Source organism: Microtus oregoni, unplaced genomic scaffold (genome assembly GCF_018167655.1).
Source record: "Microtus oregoni isolate MIOR12 unplaced genomic scaffold, Mior012 000028F_ref0000031, whole genome shotgun sequence".
In the NCBI taxonomy this organism is placed as follows: Eukaryota; Metazoa; Chordata; class Mammalia; order Rodentia; family Cricetidae; genus Microtus; species Microtus oregoni.
The window spans coordinates 5,223,957-5,245,000 of record NW_024543087.1 but is presented as its reverse complement, the minus strand read 5'-3'; the positions used below and the strand labels follow the sequence as shown (position 1 = coordinate 5,245,000).

Here is a 21,044-nt window from a genome sequence, read left to right as displayed (position 1 = left end):
ATAATGTTTGGCCTACTAGCTCATGTTTACTATTAACTATCTCTTACAAGTTAAATTATCTATGTTTAGCCACGTGATTTGGACCTTTTCTCAGTAAGGCATTGTCATCTTGCTTACTCTGCATCTGGCTGGTGATTGTATTTCTGCCTTTTCTCTTCCCAGAACTCTCCTAGTCTGGTAACCCTGTCTATATTTACTACTTGACTACTGGTCAGTCAGAATTTTATTAAACATAAATGAGTGACAAATCTTTACTGTGTACAAGAGCATCATCCCACAGCATGGTAAAGTGTCTTCTCAGAGAGAGCCCCTTGGTTTGGTCTACAGAGCCATTCCTTGGATATGGGAGCTCACACTAAGAGTGTCCCTCTGGAATAGAGTTTGGGATTACCATGTGGAAGAGTACCCAAATTTCCAAAGGTAGCAAAGGTGTTCATTCTCTGGAGAGTCTTAGGTGGGAGGGAGCCTGTGGGGTAGACAGGCTACCCAAGGTCTAGCCTACCCAGCGCAGGCTAGGTTACTGACTAATGATAAAGAGAGGCCTCTGAGCCAGGCGGTGGTGGTGCACACCTTTAATCCTAGCACTCGGGAAGCAGAGACAGGTGGATCTCTAAGTTTGAGGCCAGCCTGGACTACAGAGCAAATTTTAGGACAGCCAGGGCTAAACAGAGAAGCTCTGTCTTGAAAAACAAACAAACAAATAAATAATACAGAGGGAATGAGAGTGAGCTCTGAGTGGTCAATACCACGGTGAAGAAGTTGAGCTGGATGTCAAATCTGAAGTATGTAAAGTGGATACCAAACAATTCCAGGACAGCAGACAGACCTAGCTCGTTCTCTGTGGCTGTGAAAAACACCATGAGACAAAATGACTTAGGGGAGTATCAGCTTACAGGTTACAGTCCCTCAGAGGAAAGTCAAGTCAGGAATTCAGGGCAGCACTTGAACCAGAGTGGAACAATGCTGCTACGAGCCAGTTCTCAGGCTCCCAATGGGCCTGGCCAGAATGGGCCAAGCATACGGAGACTATTCTAAGAAACACGGGAAGACCCATGGGTGCATCTATGGTGAGCGAGAGCCAATGCCATGGAGCCTCCAGGGTCGAAGAAGAGCTTCTGGTGGGCACTGTCACTTAACAACACATTCCATTTTCTGCCACCCATGATCCAGCGTTTGGTGGACTCAGAAGTGCAAATTTGCTCTTTTGGGGCTGTGCCTGTTGCTTTCCATATTGTTTAAGTCACTATAGTAACATTTCTGGATGTGGGGTCTAAAGAGTCACCTCTGAACATATATATATATATGGTTTTATCAAGACAGGTTTCTCTGTAGCTTTGGGGCCTGTGCAGGAATTCACTCTGTAGACCAGGCTGGCCTTGAACTCACAAAGATTCACCTGCCTCTGCCTCCAAGTACCTGTGCCACCACCCACTGGCAACCTCTACATTTTTAATGAAATTTTTAACTGGAAAAAATTTTATATGACATATATTGATCATGTTTTGTTTCTCAATTCCTCGCATATCCTTCCCACTTCATTACCTATCCTGTTTCATGCTCTTTTTCTCTTCCAAAAAACAAAACAAAAAATCCCAAGAATGAAAAGCAAGGAACACACACATTAAAAAAAGGAGCAGCTGAGGAGAGGGCTTAGTGCATAAGAGCATTGGCTGCTCTTCCAGAGGTCCTGAGTTCAATTCCCAGCAACCACGTGGTGGCTCACAACCATCTGTAATGAGATCTGGCGCCCTCCTCTGGTGTGAGGGCATACATGGAGGCAGAATGTTGTATATATACTAAATAATAACTAAATAAATACCCACAAAAACAAAAATAACAGCAAGCAAAAGACTAATAAGAAAAAGGAAATGTGAGAACACAGAAAACTGAAACAAAAAGCCCACAAAACTCCTTCCCAGTTCCCTTGTGCTGGCCAGCTGCTCCTGGGCATGGGACCTGCCCTGAAGTGCAGTTGATAGACACAGTGACAGTCCATTAGAGAAAAGCCATGTCCCCTTTGCCAGCAGGAAATCTCCTGCAGCTAGTGTCTTCCTTAGAGAGCTAATTGGTTAGGGGAGGAAGCTTGTGTCCTTCCTCTTCTGACCCTATGTAAGTCTCAGGCTTGCTCCACAGTCTGAGCTCACGTGAGCATCTCTCCTATTGTGTCTGAAAGGCGTGGATTCCTTGAAAACATCTGTACCCTCTGGCTCTTATAATAATTCCACCTCCTTTCAGAAAACTCTAGGCTGTGTCAAGCTGACTGACTAGGAGGGTCGCTTTTCCTTTGCTGGGATGAAATGTCATGAAGGAAGAAGCTCAAGGGACACAGGGTTTATTTGAGCTCAGAGTTTTAGAGTTTGAGGTCACAGTTTATCAGGGTGGTGACCTTGCAGATATTACAGCCACAGTCAAGAAGCAGAAAGGGACAAATACACACTGGCTGCTTCTCCGCTAAACTTTTTGCATGCAGTTCAGGACCCAGCACAAGGAATGGGTACCACATACAGCAGGCAGAGTTCCCACGGCAATGCACCTGATCGAGATCCTCTCCTGCAGACATGATCCCCAGCTGATTCTAGATTGTATCAAGTTGAAAATTAACAAAAAATGTCCCAAGGACTTTTTCTTGGGGTGGTGGAGGTCAGAGGTCAGCTTCCCTGAAGCTCTTAGAGGACATCTCTCAGGATAAAGCCCATGGTGGGTGACCTTTAACGCCATACTTATTTGGAATACCGAGGGGGAAGAAGTGAGACTGGCCTAAGCTATGAGGGACATTCTTGGTAATCCCTCACATTCCGTCCAGACATTGATCGGTTCCGACCTCGGCCTGGCACTGAGCTGCTGGCTGGACTAGAGGTTATGATTGATACCCTTGTTCTTGCTCTGAAATACAGAGAGATTGCCCACACTACACACACTCCATCCAGAGAATTATTTGCTGTCCCTGAGGATTTAGCCAAAGATCCTGAAAAACTTTGGTTGCCTATCTAACCACCACCCCATACCTGTCTAGGCTGCATCTTCTGGGTTGTCGTGACAACTTTGACCTAACCATCTCAACAACAACATGGTATTTTATTGGATGAATCACAACTTAACTCCTCCTATACAAGCGGCTATTTTTAGCTCCTGAGGGCTGGCCTTCGAAAAGGACAGATTCTCCCCACAAGCCAGACTAGGCCTAGAATTTAAGACTTTGAATCCATGTCCCTTAACCCTGGCAGTAAACTCCAGTCCATAATGTTCTGGGGAACCTGGCCCTCAGGGATCTGGACTGGGTTCTTCCCCATTGCTGGGATCCTTCAAGTCGGGGTCGAAGAACCCTCTTGCTTCTGATTTTAGCAGCAGGGCTTTGAGAATGGTATTCTTTGCCACTTCGTCGACCACGTTGCTGGGTTCTTCTAAGTCTGTGTCAGAGGACCCGCTTGCTTCTGATTTTAGCTGCAGGGCATTGAGAATGGTATTCTTTCCCACATTGTCAACCCAGATGTCAGACATGGACTCCTCAGATAGCATCATTTCAGTGATGTCCTGGCTTTTCCTGTTGGAGTCAATAGACTCTCTGTTGATGCTGAGAAAAACCACGAGACATTTTCAATCGTAACCTCTTCTGGGAGGGATGGGCTTTCTCATTCATCTAGGTCCCTGGCTAAGCCTGTTCTTGGATTTCAGGATCAGGCTGACTCCATCTCCTGACCCAACTAGATCCCTTTCTTTCCCGGAATTTTGGACCTTTTCTCAGTGTTTCTGTCACCAGCTTTCACTGAATGCCTGCCACATGCTGGATCTTTAACAATGTGGGTTTAATCTTTTCATACACCCTTCAGGAGAAAAGGTCCTAACACTGAAAGAATTCATGTCACCTTAGTTCCCTCGTCTCCAAGGATAATACCCCAGTCTAGACAGGCATATGGGGCAGGGCAAAGGGAGGTTCTATGGGCAAGGAAAGCCAAAAAGAGGGGGAGAACTGGCAGGACCTAAGCTGGATCCAGGCCAGTGATCATATCCAGAAGACCTGGGGAGACGGCTTTGAACAGGGAGATCTGTCGTTGGGATGGACAATATCTGGCATACTCTCAATTCCCAGCACTTGTGACAAGCAGACCCTACTCATCTACCTTGAATCGTATTCCATGCTATCACGGAAAGGCTGGTTTCCTGTTTCTGGCACCAAGGAGGAGAAACACAAGGCCAAAACGCAAGAGAGACAGCAGAAGAAGACAGGCAGCTGTGTTTTGATATGGTTGTAGACAGCCAGAGCTGTGACGCCTCCAGCTGAGACGGCTATAGCCACCATACCCAGACCTGTAGACCTGAAAGCAGAGTTGAGAACTGGTTTAGAAGACATCAGAGGCTCAGAGGCTGGGTACAGTGAAAGGGAGAAGCTACCTAAAGTCATACCCTCTGCTCTTTACCCCGTTCCCTCCCAGTGTGTGACCTGGAAGAGCCTAGTTCTTTATTGACATAAGAGGGGTAGTTATTTCTCCTGGGCTGCCTTCTTGGATATCCAGAGTCAAAGAGTAATTAATCATGTACACATCATAATGGTGTATAATCATGTGAGGAAAGGATACAGCCCTGGGGTCAGTAAGATGGGGCTTCTATCACCAGGAACTCCGTGGTAGAAGAGGCAGAACCTCAGGGTAACCCAAACACATTACAAGCATCTGGTGTGGGCTGGTTAGTTTTGTCAACTTGGCACAGTTAGAGTCATTTGGGAAGAGAGAGCCTCAGTTGAGAAAATGTCCCCATCAGATTGGTCTATGGGCAAGTCTGGGGGCATTTCGTGGACTGATGATTTGATGTGGGAGGTACCAGCTAACTGTGAGCTGTGCCATCCCTGGGAAAGGTGGTCCTGGGGTGTATAAGAAAGCAAATGAAAATCCACGAGGAACGAACATGGAAGCCGCACTCCACCATGGCTTTAGATTTAGTTCCTGTCCCCGGGATCCTCTCCTGAATTCCCCATGAAGGTGTGCTGTGAGGGGAAGCAAAACCTCTCTTCCCCAGATGCTTTTGGTCTCAGCATCCTCCACAGCAATAGAAAGAACTAAGGACCAGGTGCCAGGCAGGGTCTAGAGTCAGACCCCACGTTATGGTCATTATTCCTTGTCAATCAGACAGAATCTAGAATCACCTGGGACACTGACCTCTGAGCATGATTGCAGGGGATCAGGTTACCTGGACTGGGAAGCCTTCCCGACCATGGGCGGCACCATTCCCTTGGCAGGGATCCTGGACTATGCAAGTGGGGGAAGGGAGCAAGCAGTGGCAGAGCATGCATGTAAGCATCGCTGCTTCCTGACTGTGCTGTCATGGAGTCAGGTGCTTCGAGCCCCTTCTGCCCTGCCTGCCCCACCATAAATGATCTGTTTCCTTGAACCGAGAGCCACGATACACTCCCCTCTCTCTAAGTTACTTTTGCCACGGTCATTGGATCACAGTGACATATAAAGAAACTAAGACATCATCCCTTACAAATGCCAGCTCTGCTACCTGCTGGACATGACTGACAACAGGGGCCTTACCTGTCTTTGGCTTTGTCAACTGGAAGAAGGTCGATGAAGGACAGCATTTGGGTTTTGTTTTCTGACAAGAGATAGGTGAGCCACCCCATGCAAACCGTGTTTAACACAGCAAATGTTTTTTGACAAATGCTCCGTTTGGCACTGTCCCATTCCACTCCTTCCCTTCAGCCCACCACACTCCATACCTGAGAGCAGTGGGGAGGAGCTCACAGGTGTAGATGAAGAACCCAGAGACACTGGCTACCATGTTAAACTGGCCAAGCAGAAGCATCAAGATTATCGTCGACTTCAGCTCTGGGTGAAGACAGCATGACCCTGAGTGTTGGGCCACCCTACCTTTGGGGCCTTCCAGCCTTCTCTCAGTCCCTTACCAAAGGCAACTGAATGGCCTTCCCCTACTACTTAGTCACCTAGCCAGCAGACGCAGACATTCAGCCAGAGGAAGTGTTGATCTGCATAGGCCCAGTCATTCCTGAAGTTACTACCCTGGCCGAGTTGAATAGGGCTTGGGGCAGGCCAAACACTATTTGGGGGAGGTAGAGTTTCTCACTGAACCTGGAACTTGCTGATTCAGTGAGATTAGGTGGGCAGCAAACCTGAGACTCTCCTGTCTCTTTCTCCCCGAGAGCCGGACTATGACATGTACTGTCCTGAATGCAGGGTAACCAAAGTCAACTCTTTATGTCTCTGCAGCAAGCGCTTCAAAAACTGAGCCATGCCTCCAACCCTCAGACTTCTATCTCCAGAATCCTATGCCTAGTTTCTTGCCCACACGTGAGATCAGTAAATCTGCCAGCTAGATTCAGTGCTCTGTGTAGCAGCAGCAATAATGTCAATACCAATAAACACCAGGCTATGGAAACCTAAGAAAGTTTCACTTTGTTGTAGCTAATCAATATCTGCTAATGTCAGGAGGATGCTGAGAGTTTCTCTGAGAAAAAGAAGGGAGCTCCTTCTGGAAGCATGCATTGCAGCCCCCTAGTAGGCCTTGGCCATTGGTGGGGCACCATAGCTCTGTGCACTCTGGCCCCACAGACCTACCAAGGTTCACTGCCCAGGGATCTTTGAGTTGCTGGCAATAATACCAGACACCAGGAGCCAGGCAACGAGCCCCTGGCAAAGCCCTCTGAGCAAGAATATTGGCACTGGTCCAGTATCCCACCATCCCGATGTTCCATGAGTAGATTATCCTAGACAGCATAGGTAGCCGGGAATGCTTGCCAATCAAAGGCTGCATATGAGAGGCACGGCCTGGGGCATGAGTTCAAGGAAGACTCTGCCACCATCTACTCTCATTTACAGACTAGATCTGCTTCTGGTGTGGACTGGAATAGAGTCCCGGAGACTGCCTGCCCTCACATACAAGGATAACCACTTTGGGGATAGCCTGAGTTCCTCTCTCAGGACTCTGAATGTGGATAATGCTGTCTTGGGGGCTGGGGTTTCCTTGAGGGGTGGGAAGAATGATACATGCAGGAAGCCACCTGCCGTGTGCTTTCAAGCCAGGCAAGATAAGAGACACTAGGAAGCCCCAGAAGAGAGCAGACTGGAGGCAGCCTTCGTGGCAAGTTGTACCTTGAGTAAGGAAAAGGAGGAAGAAACACGAGATGGTAGCCAGAATGAGGTTCGCGAAGAGGGAACACTTTCTCCCCAAATTCTCCAGTAGAACGATACAATACAGACAGGCTGGCACCTCCAGAATGCCTGGGATTATTTGTATGAGGAAGGTCTCTATCCCACAATCCTTCAACTTGAGGTTCAGTGTGAAATAGATGTAACTGATGGAAAACCTGAAACAAAACAACAAAAAAAGCAAGGGAGAGAGAAAGGAGGAGTAGGATGGAGAGGTGGGAGGAACAGCAAGAGGGAAAGAGAAGAGAAAGGAGAAAGAAGTGGAGGGAAGAGAAAGGGGAAGAGGAAGAGAGGAGAAGAGGGAGGATTGAGTGTAGGAGGAATGGAACAGAGGCAGAGAGAAGATGTATGTGGTAGGAATGACAGAGACAGGCCTGGCCCTCGGCCTGACCAACCTCCATGCTGTTCCTGTATTTGAAGCCAGCCCCAGCAACTCACCACACACAGGCCATGGTCAAGACCACCTTGAAAAGGTGCTGATTGGTTTGGAAGTCCAGGATCGAGACCTTCTTAACCTTTGCTGGTGGCTGCAGCTACAAAACAACAAGACCAGCCAATGAAGTCGGGATACCAGCTTGCTCTCTGCCCACAAACACCAGGCAAGGCCTGCCCCTTCCCCAGTGCTGGCCACTCTCTGGCCTTGGCAGGCAGGGCTCAGTTTTGTTGCCATCATTCTGAAGCAGTAGACTAAGATCCCATGAGAGGATGAGGAAAGAGGCCTTCCCACAGTCTGCAGGCCTGGCCTCACTCCTGGCTCAAGGCTTCTTACCTCATTCAGTAGATTTAAAGGGATGGTCTTCTTGTTCACCTCAGCTGCGTAACACAGAACCTTTTTGGCCTCGTCCACCTTCCCTTTGACCATCAGCCACCGTGGGGATTCTCGGACAACCCTGTGTGACCACCTCTCTCTTACTTCACAATTCCAGGATGCCCCAACTCCAGCTGAGATGCCTCAGCTGTGGCCATCTGTATCAGCATGTGACCAAGGAACCTTTAGGTACCACCAACCTCAAGATGCCTTCTGCTCCTTGGTGGAAGCCAAACCTTCTTTCAAGCCTCCACAAACCCCACTGCTTAGTGATAATAGTCAGTCTCTTGATCTCTTTGCCCTGTGGTCTCTTTAACTACCCCAATCACCTCCCAGTTCTGCTTTCCGGCCCCAGGAGTACTGATACCTCTGTCTTCTGCAGATACATGCAACACTTACATACAATTTTTTTTTTTTTAGAAAGCAGCAGAGATGACTCAGAGTGGAACTTCCACGGAAGAAATCTTGAGCTGGCCATCTTGCTCCATGTGGTATGTGCCGGTATTCCTTCCTTGATGACTATGGTTTACCACATGCACACAGAGATACCTCCCACAAGGCTAGCAGACTAGAAAATAGGTTGTGATCCCTGACCATGGCAGTATGGACCAGAGCTGTCGGAACACTGCAGAGGCAGTTGCATGGCCGTTGCTGTGGGTCACAGGACAGGCAACTGAAGCTAAGCTGACTGCCCAAAGGGAACCTGTCCATAGCAAACAGAGAAGCTGCAAAGGGCAGACAATGACTATGATTTGGCAGGAAAACTAGACAAGAGGGAAGACAGAGGGAAATGCTGGCTTGGCATTTTGAATATACCTTGACTTCAAAACTGAAGTCTAAAGGTATGTTACTTTGGAGAAGAGGATTTGCTTTTGTTTCCACAGGAAATGAGAGGCTGTGGATTCATTCTGAGTTAAGAAAAATCGGGTTTGATCAAGGAAGACCATCTAAGAAATCCCTGGTAAGAACAGATGGCCCAGATGTCTGTCTGAGTTCTGCATCCAGAACAGATTCAAGACTGCTGCCTGAGATGATCAAGCCTCACAGGATACTCCAGTCATGACTTGATGATATTTCTCAATTTTCTTTAGGTCCCCATAAGATTATCAGAGCCCCCAACCAGCAGGAAGTAGCTTGGAAAACTATGCCCACATTCCCCCCAAAAATGGACTATGTATATTTTCCTTTGTTTAGAATGTTGGTTGCAAGTTGTTATGGATAATGGTCAGGAGAAAAGTTAAACAAAGGATATTAGATTCAGAGTTCTTTTTCCTTAAAAAAGTGGGGGGGGGTTGCTGTGGGACAATGGTTTGTAACCTGTCAAGTGTATGTTAATAAAGTGCTGATTGGCCAGTAACCAGGCAGGAAGTATAGGCAGAACAACCAGATAGGAAGTAGAGCTGGGTCAATTAATACAGGAAAATTCTGGGAAGAAGGAAGCAGATTCTGCAGTCATGACCCAGTCACTGAAGAAGTAAGATGTGACTGCCTCGCTGAATAAGGTACCACCAATGTGGCTAGCATAGACAAGAATAATGGGATAATATAAGTTATAAGAGCTAATAAGTCTGAACCTCTATGCCAATCAGTTTTATAATTAATGTAGACTTCAGTGTATTTCTTTGGGTTGGGACAGAAACACCAGTCAACACACAGTCACCTAGGAGATAGGCCTCTGGGCATGTCTGTAAAGGAATTTCTATATCAGGTTAGTTGAGCTGGTGATAGCCACCCTAAATGGGGGCAGCATCCCATGGCCATGTTCCCAGACTGAATAAAAAAGAGAGAGTGAGCTGAAGATCAGCTTCTCCTTCCTCCCTCTTCCACTCTCCTCTCTGACTCTACCTACTGACTTGGATACAATATGCCAACTGCCTTAGCTCCTGCCATGATGAATTGTAGCCTGTAACTGTCAATCAAAAATAAACCTACATCCCTTCCTAAGGTTGCTTTTGGCAGGGACTTCATCATAGGAATGTGAATTGTAATTAATATATCCTTATTGTTGCAGTCATTTCTTCCAAATTGAAACACTCTCTTCTGGAGGAGGAGAAGGAGGAGGAAGAGGAGGAGGGAGGAGGAGGAGGAGGAGGAGGAGGAGGAGGAGGAGAAGAAGGAGGAGGAGCAGAAGGAGGAGGAGAAGGAGGAGGAGGAGGAGGAGGAGGAGGAGATACACCTCAGGAAGCTTAGAAAGTTACAAGACTCATCCAAAGGTTATAAAGGCAGTTAGATCACACAGCGTGATTCAATCTCAGGACCTTTGCCCCAAAGGCAGCAACATTCCTTACTTTTCTCATTTCTATGATAAAATGTCCAGCTAAAGCAACTTAAGGAAGAAAGTGTCAGAGTTCAAGGGTCCACCATGGTGGGGAAGTCACAATGGCAGGAACCTGAGGCAACTGCTCATGTCACATCTGAAGTCAGAAGTGGAACAATTGATGCTTGTAAGCTTTCCTTTTTATACAATCCAGGATCCCAGCCCAGAGGATGATGCTACCCACAGTGGGCTGATCCTACCATCTTGACTAATCAAGATAATCCCTCAGAGGCATGTCTCCCAGATGATTTGAGATCTCATCACCATAGAAGCCCACAAAGCCATTGTTGTACAGTGCATTTATAGGAATATGGTAGACTGTGCTAGCTCTAGAGGACCCTTGACACACGTTCTCACAGGTAGGGCTGCTCCATTTCCTTGGTAGTTCATGCTAAAAGTACAGAGGGGGCTGAAGACATTAAGAACCTGGAGACTGAGGGGAAATCCTCCAAACAGTGATAGGAAGGAAGAAAAGGGAAAGAATGTAATTATGTTATAATCTCAAGAAAAATTTTTCCTTTTTTTGTTTGGTTTTGGTTTTTTGAGACAGGGTTTGGTGCAGAAGAATTGTCTGTATTCTGTCAATTATGTTTTAAATAAACGCTGATTGGCCAGGCAGGAAGTTATAGGCAGGAAAACAAGACAGGAAGTAGAGGTGATGCAATGAGAACAGGAGAATTCTGCGAAGGAGGAAGATGTTTTCTCCCAGTCCTGCGCAGAAATCCGAGGAAGCAGGATGTGTCCTGTCTGAAAAGGGTAGCAAGCCATATGGCTAAAATAGATCAGAATAATGGGTTAATGTAAGTCTTAAGAGCTAATAAGAAGCCTGAGCTAATGGGCCAATTTGTTTTATAACTTCTGGAGATCTCTGTGTGATTTTCTTTGGGGCTTTCCAGCTATGGGGTATCAGGCAGGACAGAAACCCCAACAAGCAGGCCCCTTCTTGTTACAAGGGTTACTCTGTGTAACAGTCCTAGCTTTCCTGGAATTAGCTCTTATAGACCAGGCTGACTTTGAACTCACAGAGATCCACCTGCCTCTGCCTCCTAGGTGCTGAGATTAAATGTGTGTGCCACCATTCCCCGGTAATAAAACTATTTTTTAAAAGGCAAGTGCTCCAGCCTCCAGATTTGTTGGAGAGTGTTACAGCTAGAATCAGTCCTGACTTGGCTTAGGGAATCCTTGGAGGAAAACCACCTAACAGAGTGGGTCCCACAGTGTGGCCTGTGAGTTAGAATCACTGTTGGAAACATTAGGCATGTAGATTAATAGACTCCACTGAGGCCTGCTGTTACAGACAGTAGGAGTAAGGTTCAGCTGTCAGTCCGACACTGGGGGTGGGGCCCTTGGACTGACTGTGGACTCTGGGGATGGGGTCCAGTTGCTGCTCAGACACTGGGGGTGGGGTCCACCTTCTGGTCTGACACTGGGGGTGGGGTCCAGTTGCTGTTATTTTCAGGGCAGTAATGAAGCCTGAGGGTCTTCTATATGCTAGGCAAGCTCTCTACTACTGAGGTACATCCTTATTCTTTTTTTTTTTTTTTTTTTTTTTTGGTTTTTCGAGACAGGGTTTCTCTGTGGTTTTGGAGCCTGTCCTGGAACTAGCTCTTGTAGACCAGGCTGGTCTCGAACTCACAGAGATCCGCCTGCCTCTGCCTCCCAAGTGCTGGGATTAAAGGCGTGCACCACCACCGCCCGGCTACATCCTTATTCTTAGTTATCAAAGTGACATTTACTATTATAAGGAACAGTGGCTGAAAAGAGATGGAACCTTGCCAACATATGTCCGGTATTGAGGAATGATTAGCTAAAAGAACATGTCTGAAGGCAGGGGCTGAAGAAAATTATGCCCCAGAGAATTCAGCCCACTGAAGACAACATCAGCTCTAAGCAAGCACAGCAGCCAGAAGAAAGGCTAAAAGACCTCAGGAGGTAATTCTGGGAAAGAATCTGGAGGCAACAGAAAGAGAGAGGAGAAACTAGGAACTTGTCATCCCAAACTTACTGGCATTATTTAGTTTTTAATAATATTTACCTATTATATTAGTAACCCTTGTATGGAGGTTGTATGTAGTGGGTGTATATGTGTTTATGTGTGTGGCAATGTATGTGTATGTGTGCATTCATGTGGAAGCCAGAAGTCAACATTAGGTGTCACTTCTCAAGAACCAACCTGTTGACAGAAGCCACTCGTTCATTCCTGGGAGGCTGCCTGGACCATGAAATAATCACTCAGAAATTATATTATTTGCAATACTGTTTGGCCAATAGCTTAAGCATATTGTTAGAGAGTTCTTACAGTATTTTAATTGATACAGTTTCTGGGTGGTTGTTTTGGGTGTAAGCTAGCCAGGTGGCAGGGACAAACAAGCAGCCTCTCCTTACAACACTGTATTAATAACATTTTAAAAAAATCCTTGAGAGTTTTAAATCTTTTGACCCTTAAGATCAAGATGTCCCAAATACATGAGAAACACATGCTACCTGGCACGAGCTACCACCCACACTCACTGATATCTGGAGGACTGTCAAGGTTAGTCCCTATCTTGTGCAGGACTGGAAAGGTCCCAAGCCACTTACTTGTCCCCTGTAGTGACCCATTGCCTCCTTTCTCATACTTACCCTGTGTATGGTGCAGCAGGTATAGTCAAAGGCTCTGAAGCCAGGCAGGCTGGGGTCACATCCCAGGTCCAAATGCCTTAACCATTTCTTATGTACCTTACCTCCACCCTCTCCTGATGCCCATCAGAGCTGTGGGATAATGCTCTTGCACACTGTAAAGATTTGTCACTTGTATTGGTTTAATAAAATACTGATTGGCCTGTATCCACACAAGAAGTATAGGTGGGGCGACCAGACTAGGAGAATTCTGGGAAGAGGAACACCAGAGAGACAGTCACCAGCCAACCAGCCAGATGCAGAGGAAGCAAGATGAGAATGTTGTACTAAGAAAAGGTACCAAACCATGTGGCAAAACATAGGCAAGAATTATAGGTTAATTTAAGTTGTAAAACTAGCTAGTAATAAACCTGAGCTAACAGGCCAAACAGTTTATAATTTATATAAGCCTCCGTGTGTTTCTGTAGAACTGAATGGCTGAGGGACCAGGTGGGATGGAAACTTCCATCTACACATTAGAGTTGTTCATTTCTTGTCTCATAGTTCCTTCTCAGACTTGACTCCCCTCTCTTCAGACAGCCAGCACATTGCTGTCCCCCCATCCTTGTTTTTCCATACTCTGTAACATGAGCAGTACCGTCACAGCCCCAACTTAGATTGCTGTCTGTGGTCCCACATCTAAAAACCGCAAACACCTTGACCTAGCCTCAGCTGAACACAAGAACCTCTTTCCCTTTTCCCCTGAAGGGTCATTTCTTGGGGGACACCATTTACTCAATTTCAACTCATGGGTCATGCTTCGGCACTCCTCCAGTGAAGTCAACTCTAGAAGGTGACCATGGCCATCCCAAGCTTTCGGTCTCACCGCTTTAACCTTGACCCTTGCCTGTCTTTGGATCTCTGTCACTCCCACTGTCTGACTACCTCTTAGGTTCTTCTCTGAGGGTGGTGAACGGCTTCGGCTCCTTCTAAGGCCATGCATCTCCCACCCACTTCCATGTTCCCCATCCACTTCCACCTATGAGAATCATCCCCCAGTATGCGCTCTACTGTTCTGCTCACCAGATATTGGAGATGATGGGAAACAAGGGCGCGCCAGCCAGTAAGAACACGAGCCTCCAGTGGAAAATCTTGGTGGCAACTCCTGACAGGAGAATGATCCCTAAGGCCAGGAAGCAGTGCTGCAGGATGATCGCATGGGTCCGGTGCTCACCCACCAGCCACTCCATGACTGTGCAGAGCACATGAGAACAAAACTGTGGTCAGTTTGCAGTCCCCAGGTTGGCCATCCATACAGCTGGCTGGCATGCCCACCCTTCCCTTGACATGAATTCAGAGTAGACAGTGTCTTCTGCCTGTTCCAGATCTTTCTCAGAGATAGACTGTCTGTATCTCCCACCACACACCCCAAGTCTTGATGAACCTCCTCAGACCCATACACGCCCTTCCATTTCTTCTGCTCCCAACCACTCCCTCTAAAACTTCTGCCTAACTTGTTCAGGGACTCTCATGAGGTCTGACATGGGCTGAGACCAGGAACCACCTGTCTTGGAGTGCTTTGCTGCTTTGACCTCTTTGGCCTGAGGCTCTGTACAGGGTTAGTTCCCTTTGGCTGTGTGCAGACAGATTCTCCATGTGAAGAAGAGTCAGAGAGCCCCAGGAAAATGACAGAATACGTTTGGATATAGGTATGGCTGTATATGCATTTAGGTGTTAGCATGACACAGCTCCTGGGGAAGAAGCCCCAGCTCCTTCCTGCTGTGTGGCCCTGAACAAGTTGGCTAACTCTGTGAGGCTCAGGATGAAAGAAGCAAAGCAATAGAGGGCTTAGCAGCTCCCTTGATTCTCGAGGTGCGGGGTACACAAGTAGCAGGAGGGGGAACATTTGGGGTACAGGAGAATACTGTGGGGATGAGGGTTGGGGGCACTCCCTTCTGACTCCCTCACACTACTGGGAAGCCAAGAGGGGAGCCTCTTCTTCCTTCCCCACTAGGTTTTAGTCTGTCCATCCCAGGTAGATCTGCCCCCTGCTACCTCTTGAATTGAACCTATCTCGATCCCACCTTGCCCCTTGTGAGTCAGTCACCTAAAGACGAACTGCTGATGACGTAGCCCAGAGATGCCTGGGCTGAAGTGAAGCGGAAGAACAGATACTGGTTAAAACTTTTCACAAAGGCTATTCCGAATCCGAAGAAGAGGAAGCCTGCCAGTGACATCAGGAAGACGGGATAGCGGCCTATCCTGTGGGTATGAGGAGGAGATGCCACCAAGGGTCACACTTCCTGGCCAGCCTCGGTGGTGCACCTGGGCCAGGCTTTGGGTTACCTAGGGCTTTGGAGCATCCCTCCACTTGCTTTCCCCAGCTTGAGATTCATTCAGAGTTTGAGCGTTATGCCATCTCCTGAGAAAGAGGCAGGGTGTCCTAGGGATCAGTGGGAACCCCAGGACACTTACTTGTCACATAAGAACCCGAAGAACAGAGACCCTGTCAAGACGCCCGCCATAAACACAGTCTGCATGTTCTCTTTGTTTGGTTCATTGCCACACACCAGGTCAAACTGCAGGTGAGACAATGGCATTGTTCAAGCCTCCACACAGACCTAGCCCTTCGGGAAAAGAGACTGAGATTGACCCCAAGGGGAACCCTAAGGTCAGTGATTCTCAGCTTTCCTAAGACTGCGCCCCTTTAATACAGTTCCTCATGCTGTGGTGACCCCAACCATAAAATAATTTTGTTGTCACTTCATAACTGATTTTGCTACTGTTATTAGTCATGGTGTAAATAACTGATTTTGCTACTATTATTAGTCATGGTGTAAATAACTGATTTGCAGTATATCTGAAATGAGACCCCTATAAAGGGTTGTTTGACCTCCAAAGGTGTCGCAACCCATAGGTTGACAACCGCTGCCTCGAGCAGATGACTGACATTCAGGGAAAGGGACAGGTAGTTCTATGTAAAGTGTCTTTACTCTGTTATCCCTGGACTCAGTCTGTCCAGCACCTGGTAGATCCTGGATCTAAACCAGGAGAGAGGAAGCAAAGACATTGGGCTAGAAAGGACATTGCTGGGGACTTATTAAGCACAGGCACGAATATTGGTCCTGGGCTCCAACTTAGAGCTTCCCATGGACTAAAAAGACCCGGATTTCAACTCAGGGTATGAAGTCCTGTGAGAAATGCCCAACACAAGTTTTTTCTTTTCTATCTGTAGCTTCTGTGCATTCTGCTTGGTTGCCTCTTGACCCGTAACCCTTGCCCTGTGCCTCTACGGCCTCAACCCAGGCTTAGATCCAAGGTCTGCCAGATGTTGGAGAGAATACAGGGGTAACAGAGGAACACACCCTACACACAGCTACCTATGCCCCATCTAAGGGCCCTCCATCTAAGGGTCTCTCCTTGACCAGAAGACAAGAGCCACAACACAATAAGCAATTCTCTGGGCAGGTGGCAAGCCTGTCTCTACACCAAAATGCACTCTAGCTTCCTGCCTAAGACAGGGAGGGCACAGGGCTGGGAAACAAGAACCCCAGGTTCCTTTTCTGGTGCACCCCACAGAATGTACTCAGGCCAATTGCCCCCTGTCTCTGTCTCCTTTTCTGGGTAGCCATAGTCAACACAACAGAAGACAAGCATACCTCATTGATCAGGGAGCGCTTCTTAGCATAAGGGTAGATCCATCCATATCTGCATGTTTCTGTGTAATTGAGGCCAAAATGGATGATGGAATCGAGATCCCATGACACTGGTATATACATGAGGCAGGTCTGGAAACTGCCATCGGGTGCTCGGGGCAGGGTCAGGTTCATCTGCTCAGCCACTGAGAGGTTGGGACCTACTTTCAGGATCCAGCTGGTGTTACAGTAGGGTTTCTGGGCGGTGAGAACGAAGCTATCTGAGAACATGAAGAAGGACAGCAGCCCATAGGGGATCAAGGTGAGGGCCACCAGCCTCCACTGGAATGTGCCGAACTCCCCCACAGCATCCAGAACACTGGCCAGCTTGTCATCCTTCTTGAGCTCTATGGCCTTCAATTTGCGTAACAACATCTCCAAGGACCAGGAATGGGAGGGAATGGAAATCTCACGCTCGTGTGTGCTCCTGGAATTCTGGGTTCCAAATGCTGACTCAGAATCCTGTTCTTCCATCTGTTCAAGAAAAGCTGATGTTCAGTCCCCTGTCACCATTTTCCATCATCAGATCCCAGGATGGGAGCCAAGGGACTAAACACCCTCTGCCTTGTATCAGTGAGAATGTGGCCCCTTTCTTGTCTTCCAAAGTCTCTTAGTTAGACTAATCCATTCCTCCTGGCTCAACCACATCAATTTTCAGTGCAATGGATATTTTGGGTGTTTTAGAGAACGTTCTCCCAGTGAATGCCAGGAACTCTCTGACAGCTCCTTCACGAGGAGCTACTCATATACCCGAGCAACTAACTCTCTGACTGACAGCTCCCACACAGGGAGCTACTCACACACCTGAGGAAGTCTCTGACAGACAGCTCCCTCACAGGGAGCTACTCACACACCTGAGGAAGTCTCTGACTGACAGCTCCCTCACCAGGAGCTACTCACACACCTGAGGAACTCTCTGACTGACAGCTCCCTCACCAGGAGCTACTCACACACCTCAGGAATGCTCTGACTGACAGCTCCCTCATAGCTAGCTACTCACAGTACTGAGGCATCACTGGAATTTCCAAGGCAGCTGGAAACTCCAGGGATCGCCCTTTTCAAATAAGTAAATACACAATGAAGTAAAATAAACACCTGAATCAGGAGCAGGGAAGGCCTGGGAGGAGGGGCCAAAGGCAGTGCTTTGGTGCCCTTACCAGAGGCTTGGCAGCCAGGGCTGGACTGTGGAACACCGCACAAGGGGCAGAGACAGCCAGCAACATGGAGACAGAGCAGTGCAGCAGGCAAGGGCAGGGAGGGTGTGAGCAGTACTCAGGACACTGCCTTGGGATAGAGGAAGGAGCACACTCTAAGCCTAATCCTGTGTTTGGAGTAAAAACCCCTCCACAGCACTAGGGTGGTTATGGGTTGGGAGTGCTGCAGTCCCTTTTTCTGTGGAAACATTCTTCAAACAGAGGATGCAAGATTCTCAAAGTCCAATGGCAAACAAACATTGTGGTCTGAGAAGCAAGGCACTATGGGACGACAACAGCTCACAGCCCAGAGGGTTAACTTCTAAGTATAAGAAGGGGTAAAAGATTGCTTGAAATAAAAATCCTAGAAGGGAAGTTAGACAAATATTCAATCCAGAGAGTTAGCTAGCTCGAATGTGCAGCTAGCACGTAAGGCAGGAATAAGATTTGGTAGGTGAACAGTGGCATGGGCCTAAGCAGAAATTCGAAAGAGAAACAGAAAAGGCAATAAACAATCATTTTTTCTCAGAATTAAAAACCATAAATCAATATCGGAAACCCAAAGCTTCTCTCAAGCACAATGGCAGGAACTCGTGGTTAAACACACTGTAATTAAGTCTTAGGACCCCAGGGGCAAGGAAGGATGCTGAAGCCCAGGCAAAGGAGAATGGAGAGCACAGCCAGCCTGCATGCGCTGTGTGAAGAACCAGGGTAGAATAAAGATGTGCATTGCCAGTCGGGAACTAAGTGGGCACAGAAGCAAGATGCCTAATCTGATGGAGTTGACAAAAGATCTCAGGGAGACCGCCTGAGATGCAAACACAGGTCAATCAAAATGACAAGCCTGTACAAGAATTTCAAATATGGATTCTTCTAAGAAACAAGGGGACTGTCAAACTATGGAGGAGAGAAAGAAGACGGTGGGGTGGCAGACATGGCCCAATGGTAAGAGCACATGCTACGTTTACAAAAGACTAAGTTCAGTTCCCAGCATTCATGCCAGGTGGCTCACAACCACCTGGAATTCTAGCTCCAGGGGATCCAACGACCTCTCTGGGCTCCAAGGGTGTGTGGTGTGTGTGTGTGTGCTTGTGTCTGTGTGTGTGTACATATGCTATTTGGGAGGGGAAGGCACCTATATTTTTCAGCGCTTCCTGTGACTGAGAAAGCATGCAAGGTGGAGGCTTTGGAGCTACCCTGCCTACTACAGATTTACAGGTACTTCAATGGGTGGATAAGTGTTTACAAAAGGGAAATCAGTTCAATTCAGAAAAAAAAAAATCTAAGGAAGAAGACACACAGACAAAGCGAATTCAGTAACCATAACTGGAAAAGTGAGCTCAAATTCATTGTCAAAACTTATAGAGCCGGTTGTTTCTGAGGACTGAGGAGCCTTCAGAGCTGGGGTTCAGCTCGTGCTAGGTCAAATACTTGAAGGTTGTAGCCAGACCCCTAGTTCTAGGTGTCATCGGCCACAGATCTAAAGCAACGTGTTTAGCCAATACCACGTGTTCCACCATGCCCTTCCCACCAGAGTGGACTAGAAGGTCTCAACCCTTGACCAAAACAAACCTTTCTTCCTTTAAGTTGTTTCTATCAGCTATTTGGCCACTGTGACTCAAGTGATCTGCCTATGTATCTATCATCTGAATATCTATCCATCACCTATCTATCAATATATCTGTCTACCTATCCATCATCTATCTATCTATCTATCTATCTATCCATCACCTATCTATCTCTCCATCACCGATTTATCTATCTATCCATCATCTATGTATCTTCCTATCTATCTATCTATCTATCTATCATCTATCTATCACCTAACTATCTATCATCTATCTATCTCTCTCTCTCTCTCTCTCTCTCTCTCTCTCTCTCTATCTCTATCTCTCTATCATATATCTATCTATCCATCACCTATGAATCATTCTATCATCTATCTATCTATACAGCATCTATCTATCTATCTATCTATCTATCTATCCATTGCCTACCTACCTATAATTATTAGTATCTATAACATATCTATCAATCATCTATTAACCATCTAATCATCTATCAATCACAAATCGATATATCAACTATCGCCTATCTACATATCATCTATAATTAATCTGTCTACCTATCATCTATAATTTATATATCTATCTCCTATCATGACTTTATAATTTTTCTATCACCTATCTCTCTCTTCCATCTATATATGTACAGAAGAATACCATTCAGACATTGAAGACAAACATTTTGTCATTTGTAGAAACATGGACTTTAGATTTCTGGGCAGTGGTGGCACACGCCTTTAATCCCAGCACTTGGCAGGTAGAGGCAGACGGATCTCTGTGAGTTCGAGGCCAGACTGATCTACAGAGTTAGTTCGAGGACAGGATCCAAAGCTACAGAGGAACTCTGTCTCGAAAAATCAAGACAAAAAAAAAAAAGGAAATAAAAAAAGAAACATGAATAGAAGAGGTAGGCATTCTGCTGAGTGAAATAAGTCATATACACAAAGACAAATACCCTGTGTTGTGTTCTCATTTGTGTGGAAGATAGAGTTGATCTCAAAGAAATAAGTAGTGGCTTCCCAGAGCCTTGACAAGCCAGGGGCAGGGGTGGGGAGATGATAGTTAATAGGGAGGGGTGCAGCTGGATCGGAGAATAATACCATCTGATGCTCTGTAGCACAGCAGAGTAACTATGGTGGACAACAATCAATAGACTAAGTAGCCAATAGCACTTTGAATATTCCCAAGGCTAAGAAATAATGTTATGTCTGAGATAGCGGATATGTTAAAGACTGGCCTGATGATTACCTATTGCTACACTGTACTCTATAAACACACATAACTACTCTGCATTAATTTAAATGTTAATAAAATAAGTTAAAAATAAAAGAGAAATATCAAATCCATGCCATGTCTTAAAAGGGTTGTTAGCATTTCCCAATGTTCTTGCAGCGTACCTTGTTTATATCTTCTGGGCTGTCACAGGAAGTCACTTTGGTCCTCTCCTCTTATTAAAGGTCTTGATGTAGATGACAATTAGGTCACCCTGTAAGAAGACACGTTTAAGGCACAAGGACAAGAAAAGGCAGAGAGGATGGGAATGTTCTATTTGGTGCAGTAATCAAAAGGAAGTGGATATGGCTAAATTATTCAGATAAATGCTAAAGGACCCAGAGAGGTGGCTGCTCTTGCAAAGGCTTCAGGTTTGGTTCCCAGCATTCACACAGCAGCTACAACCATCTGTAACTCCAGTCCCGGGGAATCTGAC

The 21,044-nt window shown here is 46.7% G+C and overlaps 2 protein-coding genes across 2 annotated transcripts in view; both read right to left on the bottom strand.

Annotated features, from left to right (window-relative positions):
- The window catches only part of LOC121464447 (solute carrier family 22 member 14-like), a 31,639-nt gene extending 24,450 nt beyond the window's left edge, over positions 1 to 7,189 (bottom strand). The window contains exon 1 of the mRNA XM_041677445.1: positions 7,104 to 7,189. The gene's annotated coding sequence lies outside the window, so the exon portion shown is untranslated. The remainder of the gene's footprint in view (positions 1 to 7,103) is intronic.
- LOC121464446 (solute carrier family 22 member 14-like) lies at positions 3,226 to 20,835 on the bottom strand. Its single transcript, XM_041677444.1, has 11 exons — positions 20,734 to 20,835; positions 16,543 to 17,052; positions 15,359 to 15,462; positions 14,991 to 15,145; positions 13,967 to 14,135; positions 7,930 to 8,050; positions 7,599 to 7,693; positions 7,104 to 7,318; positions 5,714 to 5,822; positions 4,119 to 4,313; positions 3,226 to 3,562 (listed from the first exon to the last, which is right to left on the bottom strand). The coding sequence occupies exons 2-11, from the start codon at positions 17,050 to 17,052 to the stop codon at positions 3,262 to 3,264; spliced, it is 1,974 nt and encodes a 657-aa protein (XP_041533378.1). The 5' UTR covers positions 20,734 to 20,835; the 3' UTR covers positions 3,226 to 3,261.
- Positions 20,836 to 21,044: the final 209 nt, after the last annotated feature.